Here is a 27,162-nt window from a genome sequence, read left to right as displayed (position 1 = left end):
CAATGATACCGATACACTCAAAAAAGTGACCTTGGTCACCAAAATGAAGCAAAGTACAGACACACACACTCATTCGCAGAGTATTTATCTGTCAAATACCTAAAAGGGAATCAGTACAGTATCAATGCAGAGAGACATGTATTACTGCTATAGACTGCATAAAAGGGAGGAGTTCATGTATGAGTGACCATATGGATTTGTGGTGTGCATATATGTAGACCCTTCTAATCACAGTGCATTCATTCAGTGCCAGCGCACTGATTTGGAAGGACAGCACTGAACTGAAAGAAAACCTCATCTTTGCTGTAGCTTTCGGCAAATTTCACAGGGTTGTTTCACAGGGAATAAGGGACTCTGTGAATCTTGCACGTGGAACCTGTAGTCTCCACAAAGCTATTTTTTATGGATTTCTCGGCTGTTGCCCCTTACAAACAGCTATTTAAACTCCATTGTGTGATTTGCTCAATTTAAATGGTAAATGGAGCAAAGCCAAAGGTTGAAAAGATGTACATAATAAATTCAGCTGTCCCCTGAGTCTAATATTCTGTTCTTTCTTCTAGTGTGCCCGCTATGATAATGCATTTGCTGCAGAAATTCTAATTGATCGAGGAGTAAATGTAAATCATCAAGATGAGGATTTTTGGACATCAATGCATGTAGCCTGTGCGTGTGATAATCCTGATATTGTCCTGCTACTGCTACTAGTAAGTAAAGCAATCTGATGCATGGTGTACTTAAAAAGGAAATTTTTAACAAAATTTAACACTGTACGGTCTGAAACTGCTATGTGAGTGCCATATATAAATATCTGTATAAAATATATAAATATATATATTATATATAATCATATCAGTGAAAGCATACATTTCATCCTTTTCTTGACATTTTGGAAAGTTCCAATTTTTTACAAAGCATATAGTAGGGCATATTCAGTCTCTAAAGTGAATACAGTATAAATGTCATGCCAAGTTTCCTCTCTCTCTTCCTGGTAGTCAGAAGCTTATATCTCTGAGAAGCACTCAGTCCCAAATGGGATTTTCAGATAATTTCCTTTCTCTTCTCCTTGTCACTTTCTGTTAAGGGTTGAATTGACAGACAATCTTATCAAAAGCTGCTTCTTAAAAGCAAGTATACACTCAAATATACTCAGTATTCATCAAGAAGCACTTGTGAACTTGGTCAAAATAAGGCCAATTTAAAAATTTTAAAGACTTTGAATTTTTCAAGTAGAGAATATCCAATATAGTAAGAGTTATGACATTCAGCCTTTGTTACAGTTTTTTTCTTATGCTGCATGCCTAGGAACCCAGCCATTAATGTTGCTTGAGAATTTTAATGCAACTGGTTGTCCCATTTTATTTTACGTTGTTCTTTAAAGCAATAGTCTTTCACAGTCTGATTTAGTGTTTTCTAATCTATTTTTATTTATTTTTAAATCGTGTAAATGATTTTTAATAAGTCATCACAAGTAGATCAACATTTGTTGGGATTATTTAGTCTGGAGAAGAGGAGGCTCAGAGGTGACCTTATCACTCACATGACACATGACTGCCTGAAAGGAGGTTGTAGAGAGACAAAGGTCGATCTCTACTCCAAAATACCAAAAGTAGGGCAAGAGGAAAAGGCCTCAAATTGCACCAGGAGAGATTCAGATTAGATATTAGGAAAAACTTCTACACAGAGGGAGTGATGAAACCCTTGGAACAAGCTGCCCAGGGAAGTGGTGGAGTCACCATCACTGACAGTCTTCAAGAAACCTGCAGATGAGACTTCAGAACATGGTTCAGTAGGCATTGTGTTGAAAGGCTTATGGTTGGACTCGATAATCTTGAAGGTTTTTTCCAACCATAATGATTCTATGATTCAGTGCTCTTCCTAAGGCACTACAGGAGTCTACAGCTACAAGCATGAGGGCAGAGTATGGAATCATGGTCAACCTGCTGTGCACTAGGATGTCCAGCATCCTTTCTGCAAAGATGCACTCTAGCCTGTCAACTTTCACCCTGCAATCGTGTGTGGGGTTATTTCTTCCCACCTGCAGGACTTGACATTTCCTTTGTTGAATTTCGTGATGTTTGTGGTGGTCCATATTGTCAAGATTCCCTAGAATGGCAGCACAGCCATCCAGGATTCAGCTACTCCTGGTTTTCTGTCATCTGCAGTCTTGTGGAGGGAGCACGCACTCCAGTTGTCCAGGTCATTAATGAAAGTAATTAACTGTATTTGCCCTAGTATCAACACTTGTGGTACAAGTGACTGGCCACAAGCTTTTTCCTGTGCAGCAGGAAATTTTCCTTATTTGCAGACCTTTGAGCCCAACAGTTCAGCCAGCTTTCAGTCTGTGCCACTCCATTTTGTAACCTGTACTTCATGAGCTTAAGTGTGAGGACTGTATGAGAGACAGTGTTAAAAGCCTTGCCAAAGTCAAGATAAAAAGTATCTTAACTTCTGCCCTCACTGACTGAGCAGCATGTTGGTGAAGCATGATTTAAATCTATGCTGACTACTTCTCTCACCTTCTTGCCTTCCTTTGTTTGGAAGTGGTTTCCAGGATTATTTGCTGCATCATCTTCCTCATGATCCAAGTAAGGCTGACTGGCTTGTAGTTCCCCTCTTTCTTGGTTTTCTTGATGACAGGAGAGAGATTTTGTTTTTTTCCAGTCCCCAGGAACCCCTCAGATTGCCATGACCATTCAAAGATAATCACATTTGGCCTCACAATGACATCAGCCAATTCCGACTCTTGAAGGCATCCCTTCAAGTGCCTTAGACTTACTTATAATCAGTTTGTTTAAGTGTACCTGCGATTCTTGAAGGCTAGTTTTACAAGTAAAGAACAGGGGAAAAAAAAATCTACACATACAAGTAAAATGAAAGGATTTTTTTGATAAGATAAATATGACCTATTGCATTTAGAATCTTGTAAGTTGAAGTCAGCCTGTTGAAGCAGACTTGAAAATTATACTTTGTGGAATGTATAATATATTCAGTTATAATGGCACCACTAGTGAATAGTCTTATATATTCATCAGTAGTTGAGGGGATAATCTGATTTACTTCAGCATAGTGAATTATAGTAATATGATTTTGAGTTAATGACTATGCTGATTATAATATAGTGCCAACTATCTGAAAGTAGTACTCTGGCTACTATCTGACCTGTAAATGGCATGGGCTTAACTAAAATCTTTTTTTTAAATATACTCTTACCTATCTTCTGGTTGCTTCTTCTACTCTGCAATCAGATTTTTATTATCCAGAATTATTTTTCATATCCCATTATTTGACTGTTGTTTGGTTAGCTCTCTGTTCTTTATAAAGTCTCCTTTTCTGAAAATTCTGAGTAACTTCTGATCCTTTGGGCTGAATAAGTCATCCCATGTATTAAAGTTTTCATTGATCATTATATCCATATGGATTTTTGCAATACTTTTTAAAATAGTGTGTATTGTTTATAATAACTTTTGACATTTTTTTCCCACATTCTAGGTGGTCAGTACTTTTCAAGATAGAATTTCCTTGACTGCTTAATTAATAACTTTATACTTTCCCTTTAGGGGTGGGAATAATAAATAGAAAATTGTGGCAAAGAAAGGGAAATATTCTTAGGTGAGCAGTAGTTTTTGATCCATGACATTAATATGATCTTTAATAACGTTCCACTAAGTGAAAATAGAAATTGAGGTTGGAGGGAAGTATTTTTCACAACTATGAACTGGCTTTGTGTCAGCATTTGATATCAGAAAGTACTTTCCCTTGAGGTCAAAGCGTTTCATGGGCCATGTCTAATATGTAGCATGAGCCTAGATAATGTTAATATGAGCTACAGGCAGCTTCTGTTGTGCAACAAATTCTAGTTGGAAGAGTAAATAATACCCTCAAGAATTACTTCTAGATTTGTAATACTTCTTATATGACTTTTATAACTTAGACACTGCCATGCTACCTATTTTAAAGATGTGAACTGGTAACAGCAAGATCCTGAAATTGAAAAAAAGTACAAATTCTGATTCCTGCAAAAATGCTATAAAAGTGGAAGTTTCCCTCAGTGAGGGCTGCAAAATGTTTTCTGCAAGGAAAATAGAATGAGAGGAGCATAGCTTATGCATAAATCCTAGAAGACTATTTATGAAGACTTAATTAAGCATGCCCAGTTTCTGATAATAACCTACTTTTGATGGTCCTCATATTGCTCTGKCAGAAATAAAATAATGATTTGTCATTCATCATCTGAGCTGTGGTAGGTAACTCAATGTTTTTGTCCTCTGGTAAATGGCAAAGTAAAACTTCTTAGTTGATATGTCTTTCATGGAGAGCTAGGGCCATGAAGGGCTGTAGTTATTTGCAATATGATAATATGCCATCACATATGGGATATGTGTATTGGATAGATCAAATTGTATTGGAATTGCAGGCATCATCCATAGAATCAGTGCAAAATGAAGTTCTTTAAGCTTTTTCCTTCCAATCCATCTTTTACCAAAGATGCAGTAACATTCCAGGGAAGGTGTTGGTCATTATGACTAGGAAATATATACCCTTATCTGCTCAACAGTCAGCCAAAGAGGAACTTGCCCCAGGGCAGCTGCTAGTACAGGAGGAAATGTAGAGGTCAAGGTAATCCGTAGAGATCTGTTTGCCATACAGGCACATGGGTGGAAAAGCCTTTTCAGCAAGACTTTTGACACCATCTCCCATAACATTCTCCTAGGAAAGCTCTGGAAGTGTGAGTTGGATGAGTGGACAGTGAAGTGGATTGAGAACTGTCAAGAAGGCAGAGCTCAGAAGGTGGTGATAAATGAGGCTGAGTCCAGTTGGAAGCCTGTGGCCAGCGGTGTACCCAAAGGGTCAGTACTGGACCCAGTGCTGTTCAACTTGTTTATCAATGACTTGGACGAGGGCACTGAGTGCACCCTGAGCAAGTTTGCAGACGACACCAAGCTGAGTGCAGTGGCCAACACTCCAGTGGGCTGTGGTGCCATTCAGAGGGACCTGGATAGGCTGGAGAGATGGGCAGAGAGGAACCTCATGAGGTTCAACAAGGACAAGTGCAGGGTCCTGCACCTGGGGAGGAATAATCCCAGGCATCAGGACAGATTAGGGGTCGACCTGCTGGARAGCAGCTCCACRGAGAGGGACCTGGGAGTCCTGGTTGACACCAAGTTAACCATGAGGCAGCAGTGTGCCCTCGTGGCCAAGAAGGCCAATGGGATCCTGGCTGCATCAGGAGGAGTGTTGCCAGCAGGTCAAGGGAGGTGATTCTGCCCCTCTACTCAGCTCTGGTAAGGCTGCACCTGGAGTACTGTGTGCAGTTCTGGGCTCCCCGGTATAAGAGGGACGTGGAGCTTCTGGAGAGGGTCCAGAGAAGAACAACGAAGATGATTAAGGGAATGGAACATCTCTCGTATGAGGAAAGACTAAGCAAGCTGGGCCTGTTTAACTTAGAGAAGAGAAGGTTTAGAGAGGATCTGATCAATATGTGTAAGCACTTGAAGGTGATTGTAGAGAGGAAGGGGCCAAGCTCTTCTCAATGGTGGCCAGTGACAGGACAAGAGGTAATGGGTACAAGTTGAAACACAGGAAGTTCCATCTTCATGTAAGGAAGAACTTCTTCACTGTGAGGGTGACAGAGTTCTGGTACAGATTGCTCAGAGAGGTTGTGGAGTCTTCTTCCTTCTAGATCTTTGCAACTGCCTGAATGCGACCCTGTGCCAGATGCTCTAGATGCCTGTGCTTGAGCAGGAGGATTGGTTTAGATGATCTCTACAGGTCCCTATCCACATCAACCATTCTGTGATTGTGTGAAAAGGTCATATTCATAAATTTTTACTTGGTGGCATCGGGGTTGTTGGTGTTCTCCATAGGATCAGGGACTGTTTCTGTAGATGTGGTATGCAGGAAGGGAAGGGAGTGCTGAAGCTCCTTTCATTTAACACCAAAGATGTATAGGCTTATATACCTTGGTGCCAAAAATGAAACCTTCAAGAAACCTCTTGTTGATATGAAAACAACCAGCTTATTGGTTATTAGAACCATGTTGTTATTAAAAATGTGTGTTGCCTTTTGAACTCACTGCTCAGAACTGGACACACTGGCAGCAGCTCTCTCCCATTAGAATGTGTGCCTCATCTCTGGACGCACTGCAACATTGCATTTTGCATGAATTTTCTTCACATTTTTTTGTATGAAATAGAAAACACCACATTCTATGATTTTCAATTTAACATTTAAACCTGCTTATGCTATAGAAAATGTTAAATGATTTATGGAGTGTCCTCAATACTGATATTTGAAAATGATTTATCCATGCTTTGTTAGCTGAAGGAAAATGTGCAGTGCTGTTCAGTCCTGTACCACTTTTAGTGACTGTCTCTTTAAGTTTGTATCCATAGATAATAGCACAGTTTTTCAAGCACACACTTTCTAGCTTCAGATATTTTTGTTTGACACTTAACAGGAGCTAACCTTTGCTTTGCTTGTGTGTTGCTAAAATTACCTGATATAAATCAAATCTGATAGATTTCATCTGATATAACATTAATACTGTTGGAATTTAGTGAATTCACTTGAGCTACACACACAGTAGCAGACGTAAGTAAAAACTGTTTTGTAGAATCTTGCTTTTCCTTTTTTTTTCTGTTCTTTTTTCTTCATTTCAACAGTATTATTTGCTGTCATGAATTCTTTGCTGGAAGAATTGTTACTATTGTTACTAGATCATTAAAAGGGCAAATAAAGACAAGCTGTCCAGCTGCCCTCCTCTCCTATATCCCCTCTGCCTCAAAACTGATCAAACTCTGACTTGTCTTTGTGCAGTCCCATGACATACATAGCTGGATCCTGGCCCACTATTTTCTCTCTAGTATTGAAAAATAGTGTTTAGGTACTTATTAAAAGGGTCACAGTCATGTTAATCTCCTGTGTTTAGTTACTTTTAACAAGATAACTGTGATTATAACTATGGATAACTGTGATTGTATTGCAAATGATAAGTATATGGCCTGCTGTTACTCCCTAATTTCACAGTATGTCACAGACATCATTGGGCTATAACGTTGAACACATGCATAATAGTTGATGGTTATAAGATTTCTTTTTTAATACAATGGATGTTAATACAGTTGGCTTTGAGGGTGGTGGGACTCTTCCATACTCTCAAAATGGTCACGGGTTTTTTTAAGCTCCCTGAAATAAAAAAAAAAAAAAAAAAAAAAAAAAAAAAAAAAAAAAAAAAAAAAGCAAGTGCAAATGTATGTTTATAGTGTAATTCGTTTTATTTTACCATCATCAGGAGGCATCATTTAGTGGGAAACAAAAATGTATTTTTCTCTCTCTCCATAATACAGATTCTGCCAAATTCAACCAGTGATATTAGACTGTGTTCCAGTCTTTGTACAGCACATTGCACAATGGTGACTTTTTTTTGTTGGCCCCAAGGCATTACTGTAATAAACATGACAGTATCTAACTAGAATGGCCAAGAGACATGGCACTTCCTCAGATACTCCTCAGCAGTACCACCGCTGGTAAAGGAAAATAGCTGTGGGGAATAGAAACACAGTCTTGATTTTTTATTTGTTTATTTGTTTATTTGTTTATTTGTTTATTTGTTTATTTGTTTATTTGTTTATCTGTTTGTTTTGTTTTACTAACCTTATTAAGAAAAAAAACACACACAAAACTTAATTACTCTCTATTAGCCAATTCATCACTAATTCAATGTTTTTTCTTCATGTTGTTTGGAACCTAGAATTGAGGAGCAAAATTGAATTGTAGAATAGAAAGATAAAAGTACAATTGTTTAAAGAATGAGTGTTTTTTTTTTCYTTTCTCATCTTCTTGCTTTAAGAACTTAGGAAGATCAATGCTTAGCAGTGTGCAAAAGGGAATTAAGCTTGAATCATTCATTAGATTTACAGTCCCCARTAGTAATAGTGTTTGAATAGTGTTGACTAGAGTATTTGGACAGTATAATGCTATCCAAAACTGAATTTGTTTAGGTGTTTAGAAATGTTACTGAATGGTCAGGATATCTTCAAAATATACTGATCCCATTCTACAAAATGTTTTATGCTCTGAGAATAAACCATATGACTTACTACTAATGAAGCATTCAAAAGTCAATGGGAGGAATACAGAGAACAGGAGGTACTTTTAACCAGATTGAAAAATGATTTACCCTTTTAAAGGAATGCTTTAAGAAGTTAATACTTCATATATTCTCAGTTTAGAATATGATTTTTACAGAAACAACATCAGCATCGTATAGATCTTACAGTATTTCATATGGAGAAATTTTAAAAAGTTTATTGTCTCCAAGTGGTTCTGCATTTTTGTAAGTTTTTAAAATGTTAGATCTATTTTGTTTACTTGCATTCCTGAGTATTCCCTTCRTGATCTGAAATGGAAAGAGATTTTCATTCATACTTTTATACTTTTTTTTTTTTGACTAATTACATATATCAGACAACTTCAGGACTTCTCATGATTTTATTCAGAAATTCAGTGCTCTTGAGTGTGATGCTGGGCTACTGAAGAAGGCAGGACACCATCTTACAAATTTCTTCCTACCTGTATTTGAATATTATCTGTGAAAGTGTCGTGAGCTGCCCTGACTCGAAATAGATTGTGTGAGCTGAGAAGATTCAGTTTTTGTTTGGGAATTTTGGAAGCTCTTTACAAAAAAGCCTTCCAGCAGCACTGACACATTTTTCCCTGACAGGATAAAATCTGAGTATATTCCATTAGCCAAATTTGACTAATTAAATAGTTACTTCACTTTTGCCAAGCTTAGCCCTAACTTTTTGGATAGACATCTTATATTTCCAAGGGATGTCTACTTCTGCTTTTAAGTTAGAAGCTTATTTATGTAGCTCTTTGAAAATCAGACGCAGGAACAAATTTGCTGGAAATGGCTGAAGGAAGAGATTTACTCGTGGGAGTAGGAAGGAAGTTTTAAGGGGCTGTAACTGCCTTTTCCCCTTTCCCATACACTTGTATGGCATGTATTTCAGGTCATGTGATCAGAGAACAGTCACATAATTATTCTGTTCTTGTTCTTTGCAGCTGCGTGGGTCTGTTTTAGCAAACAGAGATGAATGATCACAATGTTATTAGCTTTAGGATTTAATGAAAGATTTTTATCTTTTATAGTTTCAGAAATAATTAAAACAGGATAAGCAATTGTTTCTTCAAAAGAAAGTAATTCTGCCCTTCCACTCATTCTTGCCTAGTATTTCTTCCTCTTTTGTGTTACTAATACAGAGAATAGCAAAGAGGAGAGAGTGAGTAGCACTGGGAGGCARGGAAAGGACCTAAGATACCAGTTTAAAGTATAGATATGTACTTTAAACCACTATAAAATACAACCTAAAAGGAAAAATGATTATTTTGCATGACTTTTCTTCTTTGGTTGTAGAGACAGTTGGAAGTATCTAGCAATGGTAATAGGCTTTACATTAAAGACTTTTATATAAAAAGCTATGAATGAATATTTAAATATTTTCTTAAGGGAGACCATCCGCAGAGAGTGTACTGCCAGCCTGGCTTCCTGCCTTTAGTCATTGCTAACAGAAAGTGCTGACTGAGCTAGGATAGATGAATCTAGGTGATGGCTATTAAAAAGCTGCTAAACACCAGATGGCAACACTAAGGGGAAGCTCTAAATATTATTCTTTCTGCTGTAAGGCTGGGAGGAGGGGTTGCAACACTAAAGGCTGTACAAGGAGAGACAAGAAAAGACCCTTACCTGGATACAGTGGCTTTGGAACATATTTTGCCTTTTGAATACTGTCATCAGAGCTGTGTATGTATTAAATATTGCTTGATGCAGTGAATTTGTTAGAAGGAATCCAGGAGCTAGACATTCCTTGACCATGAAGTTCTCATGGAGATGTGGAGAAAATAGCAGTAGAAAAGAGAAAATATTTTTTTAAAAAAGATTTGCATAGGGCCATCAACAAGAAAACTTAGACCAAGAAAGATGCGAAGCATGCTTAAGCTTATGTCAGATGCTTATGGAAGATGCTTATGTCAGAATATGATCATAAGGAAAGGATGGAAGAAGAGACTACTGAACACGTAGATTTTAGGAACAGGTTTTCTTAGAAGATGGATGGCAAAACCAACAAAAACATCTCATCAGAAGAGAGAAATAAGCAACAGAAGTAGCCCAAGGAATATATTCTAGTAACAAAATGAGGATAGTTACAGACAAAAAGAATAACCAGTGCAACAGAATATACACACACTGTGGAAAATGTGAGATCATCTGCTGAACAAATTTAATTTTGCATAAGGAGTTGCTGTTTTCAGACATAAAATAGTGATTTTAGGTATGAAGAGTAAATGTTAACAAGCTAGAAATTGCCAAGATGCCAATAGTCAATAGAAAGGGAAATKAATCTTTTGGCTGAAACCTCATAAGACAGAGGATTACTTAATAGCAGATTGATAGCAGTCCTGCATGAACTRTAGGGATTTTCACTACTAGTAACAGTCTCAACGTTAATTTCTGGTAATATAATGTATAGCAGATTTAAAACAAATGGATAAACTTAAAAGATTGGTTCACAATAAAGGAGGAAAGAAWAGGCTATTTCACATGAATGATCAAGAAGAGATTTATTTGCCTTTAAATTGTAAGAAAAAAATAGAGCTTCTTGGACTGGACTGCARCTTTATGGTCTGAGTCTTCTTTAATGCATTTTAAAGGCCACTTAGCACAGAAAATAAAAATTCATGGAGATAAAAGATGTACACTTGATACTGAAGACGATCTTGAGGAAAATGTAATATGCATTAATTGCTGTTCATGTTGGAAAAATGACACTATCATTTTTGTCTGGAAAGCATCAGGGCAATTATGCCAAGCAGAGGACAGATGTGGAATTTTGGATTAGCTTTGGTGTAATTCTCTTGATCCTCAAAGAATGAGGATGAAGGAACGATAAGATAATGAAAGTCAACATCTGGGTTTTTGATCTTCAGCAAACATATTGTGTTATGAAAAAAAAAAAAAAAACCAACCTGGGATGTTCCATCCCYGAGAGACACCTGAAAGTGAGATTCGATCTTCCTGCCAGGTGGCCACTGCTTGAATCAGTGAAACAATCTGTGAGTAGCTGTTATGGAATAACTAGCAAATAAATTAGAGAAGTGAAAAGTTGTTTGRTATCGAGAATTTGGTAACATAATGACAACAAGTATTTTAAGGATTTAAGAAGAAAAYTGTGGGAATGGGAGTTAGTCTTGGGGCTTCTTCAGTTTTGGTCCTACTCTGCTATTTTACGTGGAGTTTTCAATGATAACCTTGGGAAATGTGGTAATGAAATTTGTTGACAATGCAAAGCTGAGGTGCCTTGTCAATTCAGATGAGAATTAGAATGTTATATATAAAGAATACGATATCCCTGAAGACTTGAGCTATACAAATGGGACTGGAATTTTAGAGTACCAAGTATAAGGTCATGCTGTGAGCTAGAAGTAATATTCATTTCTGTGATACACTCAGGAATCATCATCAGAAAAGAGCAAGACCTGGGAGCTTCAGGCAATTGTGAAATGATGATTATATCATACCAATATGCAGCTACCAACAGGGAAAAATGATTCTTGGCTTTCTCAGAATGGAAATGCTTCCAGGAGAGAGCAGCAAGGGTTATTGTTGATGCCTTGGTACAAGGCTCTGAGTGCCTGTAGTTGCCATGTTCAAGAATAGTAAATTGTACAGAGGAAAACTGCAATAATAAGCAAGGGAATAGAAAACCAATCTTATGAGTAGATGCTAAAAATAACTAGCTTTTTTTTTTTTTTTTAACCTTAAAAAACAAAGTCAAGGAGAGATAGCATAGTAACTTTATCAGGATAGAAAAGGAAGTAAGACCTAATAAAGCCTGAGGTTACTGTTGGCATGAAAACAAATTAGTATAAAATGGTCATAAATAAACTTAAGATAGAAACTAAACTGATTATTCTAAATATTAGGAGACAGTCTACTACTTCCATGTAGAGTAGTAAAGGATGAAAAAAAGCCTTAATTTCTTTTAAGATGGAGCTTAAATTTATGAAGGAAATAATGTGTTATGTATTTACTTGCATTAGCAAGGTAATGTCTTAGGAGATTCATTCTAATATTACATTTGCACATGGCATCTGTTCAGAGCGCAGTGTAGATATAATTATCCTGGCTGTATACTTAAAATAATAAACTGACATACAGAGGATATTTTAAAACACTAATTCAGTTGAATTACAGCAAATAAAAATTTGTGAGGGCCATGTGATACCTGCTAGATTATGAATAAACTCCTGTGGCATGAAAACAGGAAGGAGAAAGTTTTTTGAAAAGGTAATTTGTAAAAAGAAGTTGGAAACTGTTAGGAAAATAATTCTGAATAAAATTTGAAAATTAAATCCATGATAGACAAATGGTATGAAATTGAGGACAACATTTTTTTTTCTTTAAGTAGAGGTTGCTTCTCAAGAAAAGGATCCTCAAACCTGTAAAAGTCAAATACAGAGTTCCTGGGAGTTTCTGGCAATAAACCGAGAATGATATTTAGATCTGCAATTAATTCTTTGCCTCATTAGTATTTATAGGAGAAACTGCAGACTGGTAGATAAATCTGAATATTGGCCCAATGAGATGTATAAATAAGTAGGCAAAAGAGAAAGATACTAAAAATCACGCTTAGTCAGAAAAAAAAAAAAAAGGAAACATTACAGTGAGAATTACAGAGAGAAAAGAGAATCCCTTGGTGAAGGTAATTTCAATAATATGAAATTATTAAGCAGTTTCTTACTGGTTTACATTTGATTTTCTTACTGGTTTACATTTTTTTACAGGAGCTATACAAATAAAAGAAGTATTTGAAAGGGTGAAGATTGTAAGAATTTTGTCAGGCCTGGTAATTAGAGCGGTAGCCTGGGGTTTTTAAGACTGAAGGCAGTGCAGGCCTCGTAATTGGGGCAAGACTCAGCTTGAGGCTTGAGGCGTGAAGGCTGGCCATCTGAAAACCACCTCAGAAAATAGATGTGCTGCTTGCAGCAAGTTCCGTGCTGCCAGGCCAAGGTGGTCACCAKCACCTAAATGGTTGCAGCTAGTTTGGCTAATTCCCTCAGTATGCTGCTGCCTCTCTTAAAGCCTGAGGAGTTTATTGGGCTTAGAGAAGAGAGGCCCTTTGGCAGTGTGGTGGGTTGAACAGTTGGTTTCAATAATAGTGTGGCATTAGTGTTATATCTGTTGGAGTGGGATGTACACATACATGGTACATCTTCTTATGGGACTGTTTGMTTACCTGGATTTTTATCATCCTCCTACTTGGCAAAGAGGGTTGTTTCTGCCCTTTACTTTAAGCACTCYGGCTAAATATGAAATGTTCAACAACAGACTAGGCACCCTCAGTTCATTTTTATGCTCCCTTCTTCAATAACTTATCAAGTTTTTGACAACCATAAGAACCAAGAACCCACTTAGGTGACTTTTTCTGTGTTTTCATTTGGGGAACATTGGAATGAAATAGTTCTATAGTATATTTTGAAATGCATAGTTTAGAAAGACTAGTAAACATTAAAAAAAAAAGGAACCATCAAATGAATCTTGAATTTGTGAGTGAACTAGTGGGAGAAATGCAGCACTGATACAATTTATCAAAAGTTCAAGGACAGCCTGTCTTGATATGGCACTCTGAAGACTGATGTATGAAGTCACTGGAAAAAAACTACTGCAGGAAAAAATGGCTTATGGTTTGAAAGCAGATGGTTTTGGTAAATTGTAAAAGTGCAGGCTTAGTGGAGGTAATAAATGAGGTGACATGAGGGCCGGTAAAAGGCCTGTATTTGCATGTGTTTCTGAAGTTTCTTCAATTAGAATAGAGGAAAAAAAAAAGAAGAGAAAAATTCTAACATCCCAAATAACTGGTGTAAACTTCGTGAAGAAAAGTAGGTAAGTCAGTTCAGTGCAAAACACTGTGAGGTAATGAGACTGGGGTGCATAATGAAGCATGGGAATTGAAGCCTTAAACTGAAAGATGCTGAAGAATTAGATGTAGTTTGGTTTTCTTCTTTTTCATAAATAGATTAGACAAGATATGATGTTGTTGCAAGGAAGAAAGGCTAAGAGAATGTTGGGAAGCAAGAATAAAAGATAATTAAAAGAATTGCTTTCTATGGGATTTATGAAAAACAGACACACTTGCAACTATGTTAAAGTCAAAATTTATTCAATCATACTTGCCTTCATTTTAAATGATTCATTGGGAACTAAGATTTACAGCAAACTTTGAAAATACTATRTATAAGATTTTTTTTTCAAAAATGATGAAAAAAGAAATATTTAGATTAAAAAAATCAAGATTATAGTCTTACTTTACAAATGTAAAAATGATGTAAAGAAGGATGTTCATAAAAATTGTAAGAGTGTTGGAGGTGGGAAAAGCTTTGCTGGCAGTAAAGAAGATCAGAGGCTCAATAGGGAATGATTATGTACAAATGTTGTTGGGCCCTGATACAGAATAATCTTTCATGCTCATCATTCATTTCGAAGACTGTGTGAACACAACTCATTAAAAATAACAATATCTTCTGTTAGAATATGTAGGTAATCTGTGATCCATGCAACATTATGTCTTTAGGGTTTTTTATGTGTTTTTTTTTTCTTAAATTCTATCACTTCGCCAGAATATTCAGTAAATAACTGACAGTACTTTATGCAAATAGACCTGAAATCTTAGGGTTGATTAATATGTAAATTACAGCTGCTGATTATGCTGCTTTTGGTTGAATATATGGATAGTTGCTATTATTTTTATATAACTGATGAGAAAAAATGGCATGAGTTATATTTTTTCCATTTGGGTTGTTTTTGAACAGTACARCCCCACACAGAAAAATGCTATCACTTTGCATGGCTGGACATTTTTCACAAATACTGCACTTCATGCATAGCAAAATAATGGTGTAGCCTGCTTGTGAGTTGTGTAGGTATACGCTAAGGTTCAAGAAGCCGATCACTTTCTGTATTYGGATGACTGGCATATGAAATATATGAATATGGTTGTTATGTCATGCAARGACTTGTTTGTAGAGCATATAGATTTAATTACTAACCAGCAGGATAGTGTCACACTAGGTGCTGACTAAGCTCCTACATATTCTCTTCCCTGAGACACACTTGAAACATGCTTATGTTATCAATCAACACAATGAGGCTGTCTCATAACAAAAATGCAAATTAGCTGTGTTAAATTAGTGGTTTTGTGCTCTTAGTTCCTAGCATGAAATGAATGCATTTATCTTTGCAAAAATTGTATGCTGTATGCAGCTATCCTTTTCCGTGTACTGTTTAATCTCTTGCCTTTTCTAATAGAGATGCATAATGCATTTTGTTTTTACTGTACATAGTACATTATTTAGGCTTTGTCATTTTCTCTTTCCCTCTATATATATTTGTGAATGCCTGTATGTAATCTTAGCATAGACGAGAGTCTGATAATCAGTGTCTTCAGTATCTTGAAATTGCCTAAATACAGTCAAGGATATGAGAATGTACATTGAAAGGAAGAAAATGCTAACTCCCCCCACACAGACTAAGTAGAAAACCATCTATAGTTTTGGTTCCAGACAGATGCTTTTTCCACTGTTTGCATCGTTTAATTGATCCTGGAAACATGCATGCAAGCAGGCGTACATACACACACACACACACATGGAAACTAATAGAAAATGTATTAGTAAAAGGTAGTACTTGCCATGCTTTTTATCAGAAGGATTTATTTCGTTGTTGCTTGGTTTATGCCCTAGTTATGCTGTAGTTGATTGTCAGAGGATGTTTCTTACTCCTTTTTGCCTCCAATAAAACTGTAACTTATTTACTGTGTAGAGATTTATATTAATGACAGTTCTTGCTAATCCTGGCAATCCTTTTATTTCCTGAAAGGGGAGATTTTGTGGACCTTATGTAATTACCACCTTCATTGATGATCGTAAAGTAAACATCCCAGTTCTCCCAGTAACTATAGTGTCTTACTCAAAAGACTTTTGACAGGTTCACTCCCTACTCTGTGAAAAACTTCTACTTGTTCTAAAGCTAACAGGCAATGGTTTTGTAAAATGACCTTTGATTCCAGTATAATGAGACAGGAACAGATCACTTTGCAGTGTGTCTGTGCATTTTTAATGATTGAAATGAATTTAGAATTGAAAAGAATGTGTGCTTCTACACTGTTATCAGAGGCATTCAGTGCCTGAATCACTTAATTTTTTCCTATAAGCCCTGCTACTGATGGGGAGTGTGCAACTCCCATGTGCACAAGCAGATGGGGAAATTTTAGTCCTTAGCCATAAACGCTCTTTGAAGGTTCCCTTCTAATTCTCTTTTCTTGCCAAACAATTTAAGGGTTGGAAATATTGAGTTATATACCCATCTTTCCATACTTGAGTCACCCTTTTTGATGACCTTGTTCTGATCATTAGCATTTTTGCTGCAGTCTTTAAAATAGAACTGAATTCTCTTCTAAACAAAAAAAATCTTTTCTCTGCCATGTAATATCACATAATTGTTTTTTCCTGATGTTTCCTTATGTTCCTCAACTTCTAGTGCAGATACTAAATTATTTATGAAAATACTTTTTGAGGGTCTCTCTCGATTTTCTTCTTACTTCCAAAGAAAATGGTTTATTTAAAGAAGTTTAAAGGTATGTCTTAGCACATTTTGTGACAATTAAACTGCTCTGTCCAATTCATGTAACTATCCCAATTTAAACTTCTTCTGCCATGCTAAGCAGGAGCTTCTTTGTGATTATAGCATCCATTCAGATCTGTTAGTGCCTCATGTTTATATCTCTTTTCTGAGAAAACACAAGGCAGCCGATATCTTTACTTACAAGTACACATCTTGCAAGTAAGATACTTTCTAGCCATTTGTGTTTGAATAAAACTTATGCATGGAAACAGGATAATTTGATGTTTAATCACATGGCTAGTTGGGGGACCTGGTCCTCAACTTGAGCACATTCTGCCCGAAACACAAATTGGCTGATGGAGGTTGTCACATACAAATCCAGTGCTTTCACTTGCCTAGCACTGTGTTTAAGGCACCTTGAAATGTACCACCTCTTTCTCAAATGCAGCCAGTATGAAATGCATGAGAAAAACACATTGGTTTTGCCCTTTTCCTCATAGCCTTAAAAGCAGATGACTAATCAAGTAGTTATGAACACATGTAAGGAAGACCAATGAAGGATGCTGCACTCAGTGTTCAAATCTAATTATAAAGTTTGGTCATGTAGTCAAGCTAAGGATTTTGATTGTTAAGACTGCTTAGCTGAACTTGCTGGAAAAATACTCAAGAYTGGTAGTAAAAAAGGAAAAATGGATATCACTAATATAATTCTRTCATAACTTCTAATTCAGCTAGCTTGCTGGTTCTGCATGTTTTAAGAGTTTTAGGTGTGAAAAGACAGAGAAGAAAAATAATTTCCTGACAGAAAGCCAGGTCAGGGAAACAGGAGTTTATTTAGCTCATAAATTAAAAGATTATATTCCAAGAAACCTTGGGGATGCATAGTAAGAGCCAAAATATGGAGAACAACCATGAAAGCCTACTTGCCAGCTTATTAAGATAGATGTAAATAGCTATGTGCATTTTGAATTAATAGGATGTTCCCAAATCCTCATGAATGTTGTGGTGATAGGGCATGGAAACAGTTGTAATTTAAGAAATTTGCATTATTTTGAACTAGTAGCTTCTGGGTTAGTAAGTTTTAACTTTTCATTTTCTATCTCTATACTTAGTTTTATTTTCTATGAAAGAAATTACTGAAAACAAACTGTCTTCAGTGTTATCAGTGGAGTTCAGTAGTGGAAGTCAGTGGTTTTGCCTTTTGCAAGCCTTCCAGCTGATGGGCAGAATTTAAGTCCCCATGGTGCAAAAACAAATGGGAAAATGTTGGTCTTCAGTTTTCAGTCATCAGTGCTAATTCTTTTATCTCCTGAATGCATTAGTGGAACAGACTATGCCTGTCAAGCAATCTGCAATATGTCTCATGGCAATATGTCCCTTATTTTAACTCATTGAAAATGCTTTCTGTGGTTTGACATTGCCTACAATTATTATTTTAAGAAAAATTGCCTTCCCCATAAGTTAAATGATTCCCCATAAATTCCCCATAAATTAAATGATTATCAAAATAATTCTGGAGCATTGAATGATGATTTTAAAGTGCTGTTTTATTAGTTTTGCCACATACTGCTACAATAAACAAGTGTGTTTTCAATAAAAATATGTGTTTCTGTAGACACTGCTGTTCTCATATGTGTACCTCTGTATGAGAGATTTTATAAACGGTCAGTTTATTTGCACTTTTTATCACTTTTTAACAAAATATCTTTTACAAAAGTTAAGGTACTTTGGATTTCTGGAACACTCTAATGTATACTGTATAATGTACATTAATATGCGACCAAAAATTCTAATTCCTGGATTTGAAAAAACAGTCTATTTTGAGATCTGGAGTTAAGTTAYCTATGCAGATCCTGATGCTTCTTTCTGGAGTATGGAACCCAAGAGTGCCATGAATGAAAGAACTTGTCTGTGCACAATARCTATATCACTTTACTTATGTACTTTATGATGATAAAATTCCCAAGTGTATTTATATGAAGTTATAGACCAGTGCTTATCTGGTCTAACATATAAGAAAAAAAAAAAAAAGAATATAGCAATGGTATTTTATAATACTTATTATAACATAGATACTTATTATTTTGCGTAAGTATCTTAGTATATGTACCTATGCATAATTATGCTATACATTACAATATATATGCATATGATGTTTCATTATAATTATAAACTATGTAAACTAGTTAGAATAGCTTTTTGTCATAAAGTGAAATTCCTAAATGACACAACTATAAACAGGGGTGTTATCTGTGACTTTTCTCAGATGAGTACAATATATGAATTCTCCTGGGTTGCAGCTCCTCCCTTGTAAGCTCACTGGATCACCACAGGACCTGAACTTGCCTTCCCTTCTTGCTCTTGGACTGTAGACCCCAATTAGTCCTGTGTTCCCAAGTTTGAAAGAGAAATAGTTGTCTGCACTGGCTTCTGTTCTTCTTCCATTTAGAGTGTCTTGATGGAAACAGGTAATCCCTCATCCTCAACTTATTTTCAATGCCAGGAGAGCATTTATAAGGCCATGAATTCAGCTTTGCTTCTCTAGGTTGTATTTTCATGGGCATAGCGTAAGGATTGAGCTTTGTGTTTGGATAATGTTGGATGAGACATGTCAAAACTAAATCCAAACTTTACCTTATATCACAAGTTAAGCCTGTCCATATGGTGGACAATTCCTCCCTCTTATGGAAGAGTAATCTTGGTAATGTGCCAGGCATGGGCTTATGCACAGTAGCAGCTCCCACAGAGTGCAAACCCCTAAAATGGAACAACGATATCAAACAGCTCATTGATAGTGTCTTTCCTATATGAGTGAGAGAAGTTCCCGAGTTACTCAATTTCCTGTAATTTGGAGGAAATCATTGATTTAAGGTTTTGGAAGAAATCCTGGGCCTGTATATTCAGCTGACTGAGTCTGTACTGCTTTCCTGGAGTTCAGTAACTCCATGGAAGTAAATGGAAGGGTTTTTTTTATATATATGATTTGTGTTAAAGAAGAATTTGTCATCTTGAGAGAATATGCCTCAATATACTGCCTTACAGCAGAGGGTATCAGCTGAGCACGAGTATGTGTTCCCTATGGTCTTTCTGTAGCTCCACAAGTCTGTGCATGGTGTGTTCACTGAACATGTGTTTGTATATCAAATTACAAGAGCAATGGGTGCAATTAGATCTTTACAGCTGTTATTTTGATTTGTGATCCCTACATTTAAGGCCTCAATTGTGGTAAAGAACATAACTTCTTGTTATTCAGATTAGCTTGATCAGGGACACTCTGGAAACAAAGGAAGAAGACATTTTAAAATTGAAAATCCCTACATTATAATGAGAGTGCTGTTTGCATTTTTTTTCAAGGCACTTAAAATTTCAGGTTTCAGTAAATCAGAATTTCCCGAGGAAAGCTTATAATTGAGGAAAAGTTATGCATAGGTCTGGTTTCCATTAGAGCCTTGGGTGGGGAGGAGGGGAGGGAAGGGAGGATTGGTTAGATGCGGAACTTAACTACCTGGGAGAAATTGTAGTTTATTATCTGCAAAATATAACAATTTAAAAGCTTCAGTCATCAGTCTTGAGTGCCTGAAGTGTGTCTCCTCAGGCTGCAATGATGGAAACTGTCCCAAAGAACAGGCTTATGAAATGCCAGTTTTGTACAGCTGAAATTTTAATTCCTTTCTGTTCCACCAAGATATATGAGAGAGAACCCCGCTAGGGCTAGCTCAGTAGCAGCTACTGCTCTTTGGTGGGTGGCTTTTTACCAGTGTCATTTCTACCTTTTGTACAGTATGAACGTTGTGCCCCTATCCATGTTTTGTTTGGGAAGCTTCACTAGGCTCATGGACTCTAGTCGAAATTATAGGGCTTTATAAATATAACATATAAATAAACATTTGTTGTTCCTCTTGTATTCTCTGTCAAGTCCTGGAAGTAGGAATAATAGTTAAAATTTAGAAGTAGGAAAGCAGCATGATAGATTTCTAGACCTGAATCAGCTCAAGGGAACTTGACTAGCTTTTCATGGGCTTCTGGACATCTCTTCTGACATTTTATTCTTCGACTAGAATCCATGCATTACTCCAAAATTGACAGATATTGATTAACTGTATAAAGCGTGTATAAATACCTCAAGGGAGGCAGTGAGGAGGAGGGGGGCGGCCTCTTTTCAGTGGTGGACAGTGATAGGACTAGAAGAAATGGCTTCAAACTGAAGCATCGGAAGTTCCACAGGAACTTAAGGAAGCATTTCTTCACTGTGAGGGTGACAAAGCACTGGAACAGGTTGCCCAGAGAGGTGGTGGAGTCTCCTTCTTTGGAGATCTTTAAAACCCGCTTGGATGCAGCCCTGTGCCCCGTGCTCTAGGTGACCCTGCGTGAGCAGGGGGGTTGAACTCGATGACCTCTGAGGTCCCTTCCAACCTTCGGCATTCTATGATTCTATGAACTGTATTCCAGATGTCAAGAATTTGCAATGCCTTGGAGAGGTAGGAGGGGTCCTTAAAGATTTGTGGAAAAAGTCAAATTCAAAATATTACAACTGCAATCAACATTCTGAGAGACAATATCCACACTCAGTAAAATACTACCTAGATTGTCTTGTAAAAAAAAAAAAAAAAAAAAAAAAGAAAAAAAAAAAGAAAGAAAAAGAAAGAAAAAGTATTTGACCAGCTTATATGTGTGTCAGGTTTCTTCATAGTAAGGAGGACTGCAATATGGACCAGCTAGGGAGGGGACCTGTCAGTGCAGATCTGTAATTGGTAAACACCGAATGCTCGTTTTTCCCCCCGCTCTTCTAGTAACTAAATTGTTATTTCTGTGAATCATCCTGCCTACAGGAAGTCTGTTGTTGAAATGAGTTGGAAGGAGAATGTGCTGTTGAACTCAGAGCAGCTGCTCAGCCATTCTCATTTAATGTTTAATTTTATTTATTTGTGGTTTTCCAGTGTGGAAAATCTTTGACTTTTGTGAGGCCTCCTTGAGAGTTTTTCCTGTTCTGCTTAGTATCAGGAATTTGTGAAAAGCGAGATCCATTGCTAATGATGTGTAACACAACACTATATTGAACATTATACCTTTTGCTTTGTTAATGAATGAAAGTCAAAGTAGTGAAGGCTAGTATAAGATGAAAAAAGAGGTGCCAGATAGGTTTCTGGGATTTGATGTCTTGAATGAAAATTCTTGCAAGTCTTTGAGATTAGAGAGCAAGATCAAATGCATTCATGGAGCCCTTGGGCATGTTGGATTTCCTCTATGATGTTGCCCTGTTAACAAGCAAATAGAGTCTTATATCCTGTTTGCTGCTGCTTTCTTTTCAGCTGATAGTGTACTACAAGAGTGTGAGTAGTTTGCCTCACAGTTCTTTAGAAGGATGGATCGCCTGCATGCAATCCGTAGTAGACAAGAGACTGCATATGTGTGTGCAAAACCTTTGGATATCAATGAATGAACAAAACCTTTTAATTAAATTAGTGCAAAGATGTATGTTAATATGGAAATATATATATATTTTATATATGTATACATATTTAAGTGAAATGTCACATGTTTTGTGGTAATGCAGTGGGCTCTTACTATTACCATACTATCTTGTTTTGAGTTGATACTGTAGCATTTAGTAAAAAGCAATGCATGTGATTGCGTAGTGTCAGACAAGGGAAAATGCAACGATGAGCAGCATGTACAGATGTGTTCATTGTTTTCGTACCTCATTATTTGAMATTCGATGTTCTTGTAAAGTACTTGTGTTGATAAACTGCAGATTCACACTGAAATGTTGAAGAATATAAGGGTTTTCTTTTCAGGTCATATATACAAACACACATACTCTGTCAACCGCAAAGAACACATTTCAGATGTGGGTGCAGTACTGTCTAAAAATAAAAATATCTTTAATAGTGCTTGGACTTCAGAAGCTATTGGATTCTACACTTACTTTCTGAAATACAGTTTGAGAAGSAAGAGTTCAGATACTACTGCTATGACTTTGCATGTAAAATGCTTCTCCTCTTTCAGTGTATTGTTCCAAAATAGATTTAAATATAGATAGACACACATGAACATGGGATGTTTAGATAAGTTACAAGTGCAATGTGCAGCGCATGCATATTACTGTGTGGCAAAATGAAACAAATTTATGGGAGGTTCTTATATTAACAGGTCCTCATATTTCCTTGATTAACATGAAGCATGCATTATAGTTTACCTTTCTTTGGMTCACTGGGTATCAGTTACTGGCATAAAAGTGCCTGGTGAGCCAGTGGAAACATCTGGGAAATTCTATACTCTTTCTCATCTGCTACAGTAGCCATATCACTAAATCTAAATGAAATTGATATTGTGAGCACTTGTGAAGTGGTATAAATTTGCAGTATTTCACGTGTACCTGGTTTAATGAATTTGCTTTTCATTAGTTTGATTTGAAGGTTTGCATGATAAGTACTAAGAACTGGTGGAAGTGTTTCATCTGTAAGTATGCCGGAATCTGGTTCAGAATGTAAAATGTTTATTAAAATGAGTTCCTTGATATAAGCTCTTGTTAGCAGATTACATTCAAATGGTTACAGTCTTCCATGTGCCATGTGAAAGAGGAAAGTAAGAAAAAAAAGAGCTTGATAAAAAGAGAAATTTTAAAGAAATGTTCTGAGCTAAGAAAGTGGCTAAATGGCTAAAGCAAGTGAATTTAAGAAGCATTTTTAATATCAGGATCCATGTGCAGTTAAATCCTGAAACACATAGTCATGGATAGGATGCTTCCTCTCACAGGACAATGATTATCTTCTTTTATGTACTATACTTTTAGTATAGTACAAATATTAACACTTTTAATATTTGTAACTTCTGGTTGCTAAAGGAAATTATTTAAGAAATTGAAGCAATTGAAGAAAGAAATAAACTAATGTAGAACTCAATAAAAATAATGAGAAGCTGATTAATTCTCTGCATCATTCAATGGCATTGCACCTCAGAGAAAGAATGAACAGTGTGTGGCTGGCCAAGTTAAATATCCTACTTTTTTTTTTAATTTTAATATGTTAAAAAATGCCGATTTCATAGCTCAAAAAGGAATAAAATGTATGTTGGTTTGTTTTGTTATCATCCACCTGAACTTCTTCTGACCTTGCTCAGAAATTATTTATATGCGAGGAAGTGCAGGTACCTTCAAGGCTTTACTCTTCTTTTTCATTACATGCAGAAACRGTCACAAAGCATGTGCTAATTCTTTGACTCTACAATCACTAGCAATCCCTCATGGGTCAGAAAATAGAAGCCAAAACACAAAATATTGCTGCCTAGTAGTGGAACAGATATAGTAAACATGATTAAGCCATTCTGCAAAGACATTATGGTCTTTGCCAACTTTTTGGTTATCTCTTGAGCTCTGGCCCTTGTAGGATAGATAATCATACCTTTTCGTAGTGCTGTAATGAATACAACATTTTAGATTTGATCATCTCCTTCCATTTCTTTTCACCACAGTGTCAACTCCTCTTATCTTTTCTCATTTAGCTATCTACAAATTATGCATTTTATTTAATTTGCTATCCTGGCAGATATTAAAAGAAAGTTACCTTGTACTAAGACAGGTTATCTTATAGTGTAGGATATCCTCTAGTAGGATACCTCAGTGTTTGAGATAGTTGGGATGAGTCCTTCTTTGATGCGTGTCTGTCCCTTCTTTCACCTCAAAGAGAACCCAGGAGATTAGCTCAGACTAGCTCAGACTAGACATTTTAACAATTTAAGTCAGATGACATGAAACCCACATGACTTTTCTAGATTTTCATGTCATACATTAACCTGAGCCAGGAGCTGACCCACAGGAGGTTTTATTTGGTATAATCCTTCAGTGTAAGCTCCTGAAAGAAGCAGTCATATCTTTTAAAATTAATAATTCCTTATTAGCAGGAATAATTTGCCACTGTCATTTAAAGAAAGACTAACATTGGTAGCCATAATTTTTATTAGCTGTGCTTTTATCATACATGTAGGTAAGAAAGGTAATTAAATTTACAACAGGCCACTTTTGTTTCATAATTGCTTTCAGTTAAAACCATAGAGAGAATGCTTGAAATGAATTAAAATTATGGCCTGTAAAAAATGAGAGATGACATTTCACTGTAGTGTAACTTTTATGTGCACCGGATATATATAATATATATATATWTTATATATATATAATATATATATATAATATTTTCCAAGAAAAAACAAAAGCTGTCATATTAAAAAAAAAAAAGAAAAAATAAGTCCTTCATATTGCAAATGCTAGCATTAACAATTTTCAGTAGAGAAAATGAGAGTTTTCATCATTCTCATGGTTTCTATTTGTGGTTGTCATATGCCTGTCCCTGCCCCCATCCTCCCCACTAGAGGATGGCACAAGGGGAACACAGGGGCTCCCTGTAGTCGTCTGTCCTTTATGTTGGATTTTGAATGAAATTTATAGAAATATCAGCTTGGCTTCTTTAGGGACTGGAGCTAAAATTATCAAGCTCATTTTCATTGTTGTCAGTTGGTGACAAATGGCAATTTTATTTAGCACAGGATGATTCTCTTTGAAGTTTGATTGATGAATGAGGCCATAGGGGCTGGCCCAGCTGACGAGGTGACCCCTAGCAGCTGTCTACCCATCGCTGCTGCATGGGTGTCCGTGCTGCTTGTCAGTCAGCTGTTGAACCACTGCTGTTTATTGTGCAGTATTTTAAAGACAGACTGTAATGGGTGACAGTTTTCTTTACTTTGAAACGCTGTGCTGCAAACCATGGTGATTCCAAAACTCATTGATGGGCAGCTCAGATGTCTGTGCAGTACAGGCACACTGGACAGCTTGGAAGCTGTCAGTGTCAGTTGTGCCAGCTCTTTGTGACAATCAGGAGTCCTTTAGTTTTGTCTTTGTTTTTATTTTATGCTTCAGGCTACATTGAATCATCTGCCCCCAAACTCAAATTTTGAAATGTTTCTGAGTGGGAATGTTAACTAGCCCCATAGTGTTCTGAGACTTCATAACAGAATCCTGAAATGTTCTTAATTCTTGTGTGTAGGCTGGAGCAAATGTACTGCTGCAAGATGTTAATGGAAACATTGCACTTGATTATGCCATTGAAGGGACCGAATCCAGCAGCATCCTTCTGATGTACTTGGAAGAAAATGGTAAGTCAGCTTTTCAGACTCTGAAATGTTATTATTGAGCATGACATAAAAGTAAAAAGGCTAGATATTTGTTTAAAATAAGTGATCATTGAAGCCTTTGGAACTATATTAGTTTACTGATGAAGAGGATAAAGAGGATTTGGAGTCAGAGAAGATGTCAATGTGTCTAGATTGGGAAAGCTGATATGGGTTAGTGACAATTGGTGGTTGTCAGATGTGGCTTTGCCCATTCATATGGAGAATGCAAATTGAAAGCAGAGAAATAACAGTAGCCCAGAAGCTTTAAGAACAACTAACTGAACAATTCAAAGGCTAGGTTTCACATTTTGTTCTGTTTTACATAGCAGTTACGCATTCTCCAGAGATAGGCTGAGCAAATTTGTTCAAGTGTTCTGAAAGGTAGTGTATATGAAACTTTTCCACTTACTCCAAAATACTACTATGGGTTTGCTTTCTTATGGAGAAAATATTATAGGTAGATTTATATTGTATAATATGTTCAATATGTTGTAGATGACAGTGCCTCTAAAAAAAATGCTTTGTCATTCATCAGCTCCTAAATAAGGTATAGGTTCTGAAGTAAAATATCTAATATTACTTTGACTGGAATATTTTGCACTCAGATTTCATGTGACACACCATAAAACTGAGGGTAATGTATTAAACAGAAATAATAAATAGCTATATCATAAAAACCTTTAACATTGTCCTAACAGAAGAAATCTGTTTTAGCTTAAAACAAGTAAAGTTACATCCTGTTAATGGACACTTAAAAGCTAACTTAATCTGGCGAGGAAATAACATTCAGTGTCTGATCCTGTGTGTCTAGTCAATAGTGTATTCAGTGGGCTAGACACCCTGGTATTTCCACAATTTTGTTTTTGTAGTACCTGGAAAAATCCTCTCAGGTCATGGACTCTGTTTTTGAACTTTTTTTATGCCAAGGCAGGTATCAACTGCTAAAAACCTTAGTGTCTTGCAAAATGCATATATTTGGAGGTCTAAAAACTTTGTCTGATGTTGTGTAAAGTGTGTGATTATACAACCAAATGTAGTCTGCTTGCAAAGATTAATACAGTTCCATTAGCAGAAAGAGACAATCGTATGATTGCTTTGTCTCTGTTTAAGTTCAGTTGCAGAAAAGAAATTTARGAATAGAATTTTAAAAAAGAATCTAGCGTCTTTGCAGTACATTGAAAAAAGTATATGGAACAGTAAATTCTTGTGACTTTGATATTTCTGTATTTGTTKTTATTGTTGTTTTTGTTTTTCCCAGTAGATAGCAGAGGTATTGTCCCACATTAAAACAATGATTCTGTGAATGTGGAAAATTTCTA

General features: G+C 36.3%; 1 protein-coding gene across 1 annotated transcript in view; it reads left to right on the top strand.

Moving 5' to 3' along the window:
- The window catches only part of MYO16 (myosin XVI), a 272,053-nt gene that overhangs the window by 45,483 nt on the left and 199,408 nt on the right, over positions 1-27,162 (top strand). The window contains exons 4-5 of the mRNA XM_026034575.1: positions 561-704; positions 25,717-25,825. Of these exons, the coding sequence (XP_025890360.1) occupies positions 561-704; positions 25,717-25,825 (253 nt within the window). The remainder of the gene's footprint in view (positions 1-560; positions 705-25,716; positions 25,826-27,162) is intronic.

This window comes from Nothoprocta perdicaria, unplaced genomic scaffold, assembly GCF_003342845.1.
Source record: "Nothoprocta perdicaria isolate Ctin4 unplaced genomic scaffold, notPer1 scaffold_148, whole genome shotgun sequence".
NCBI lineage: Eukaryota > Metazoa > Chordata > Aves > Tinamiformes > Tinamidae > Nothoprocta > Nothoprocta perdicaria.
The sequence above is the reverse complement of the archived record's forward strand: the minus strand, read 5'-3'. Positions and strand labels throughout refer to the sequence as shown.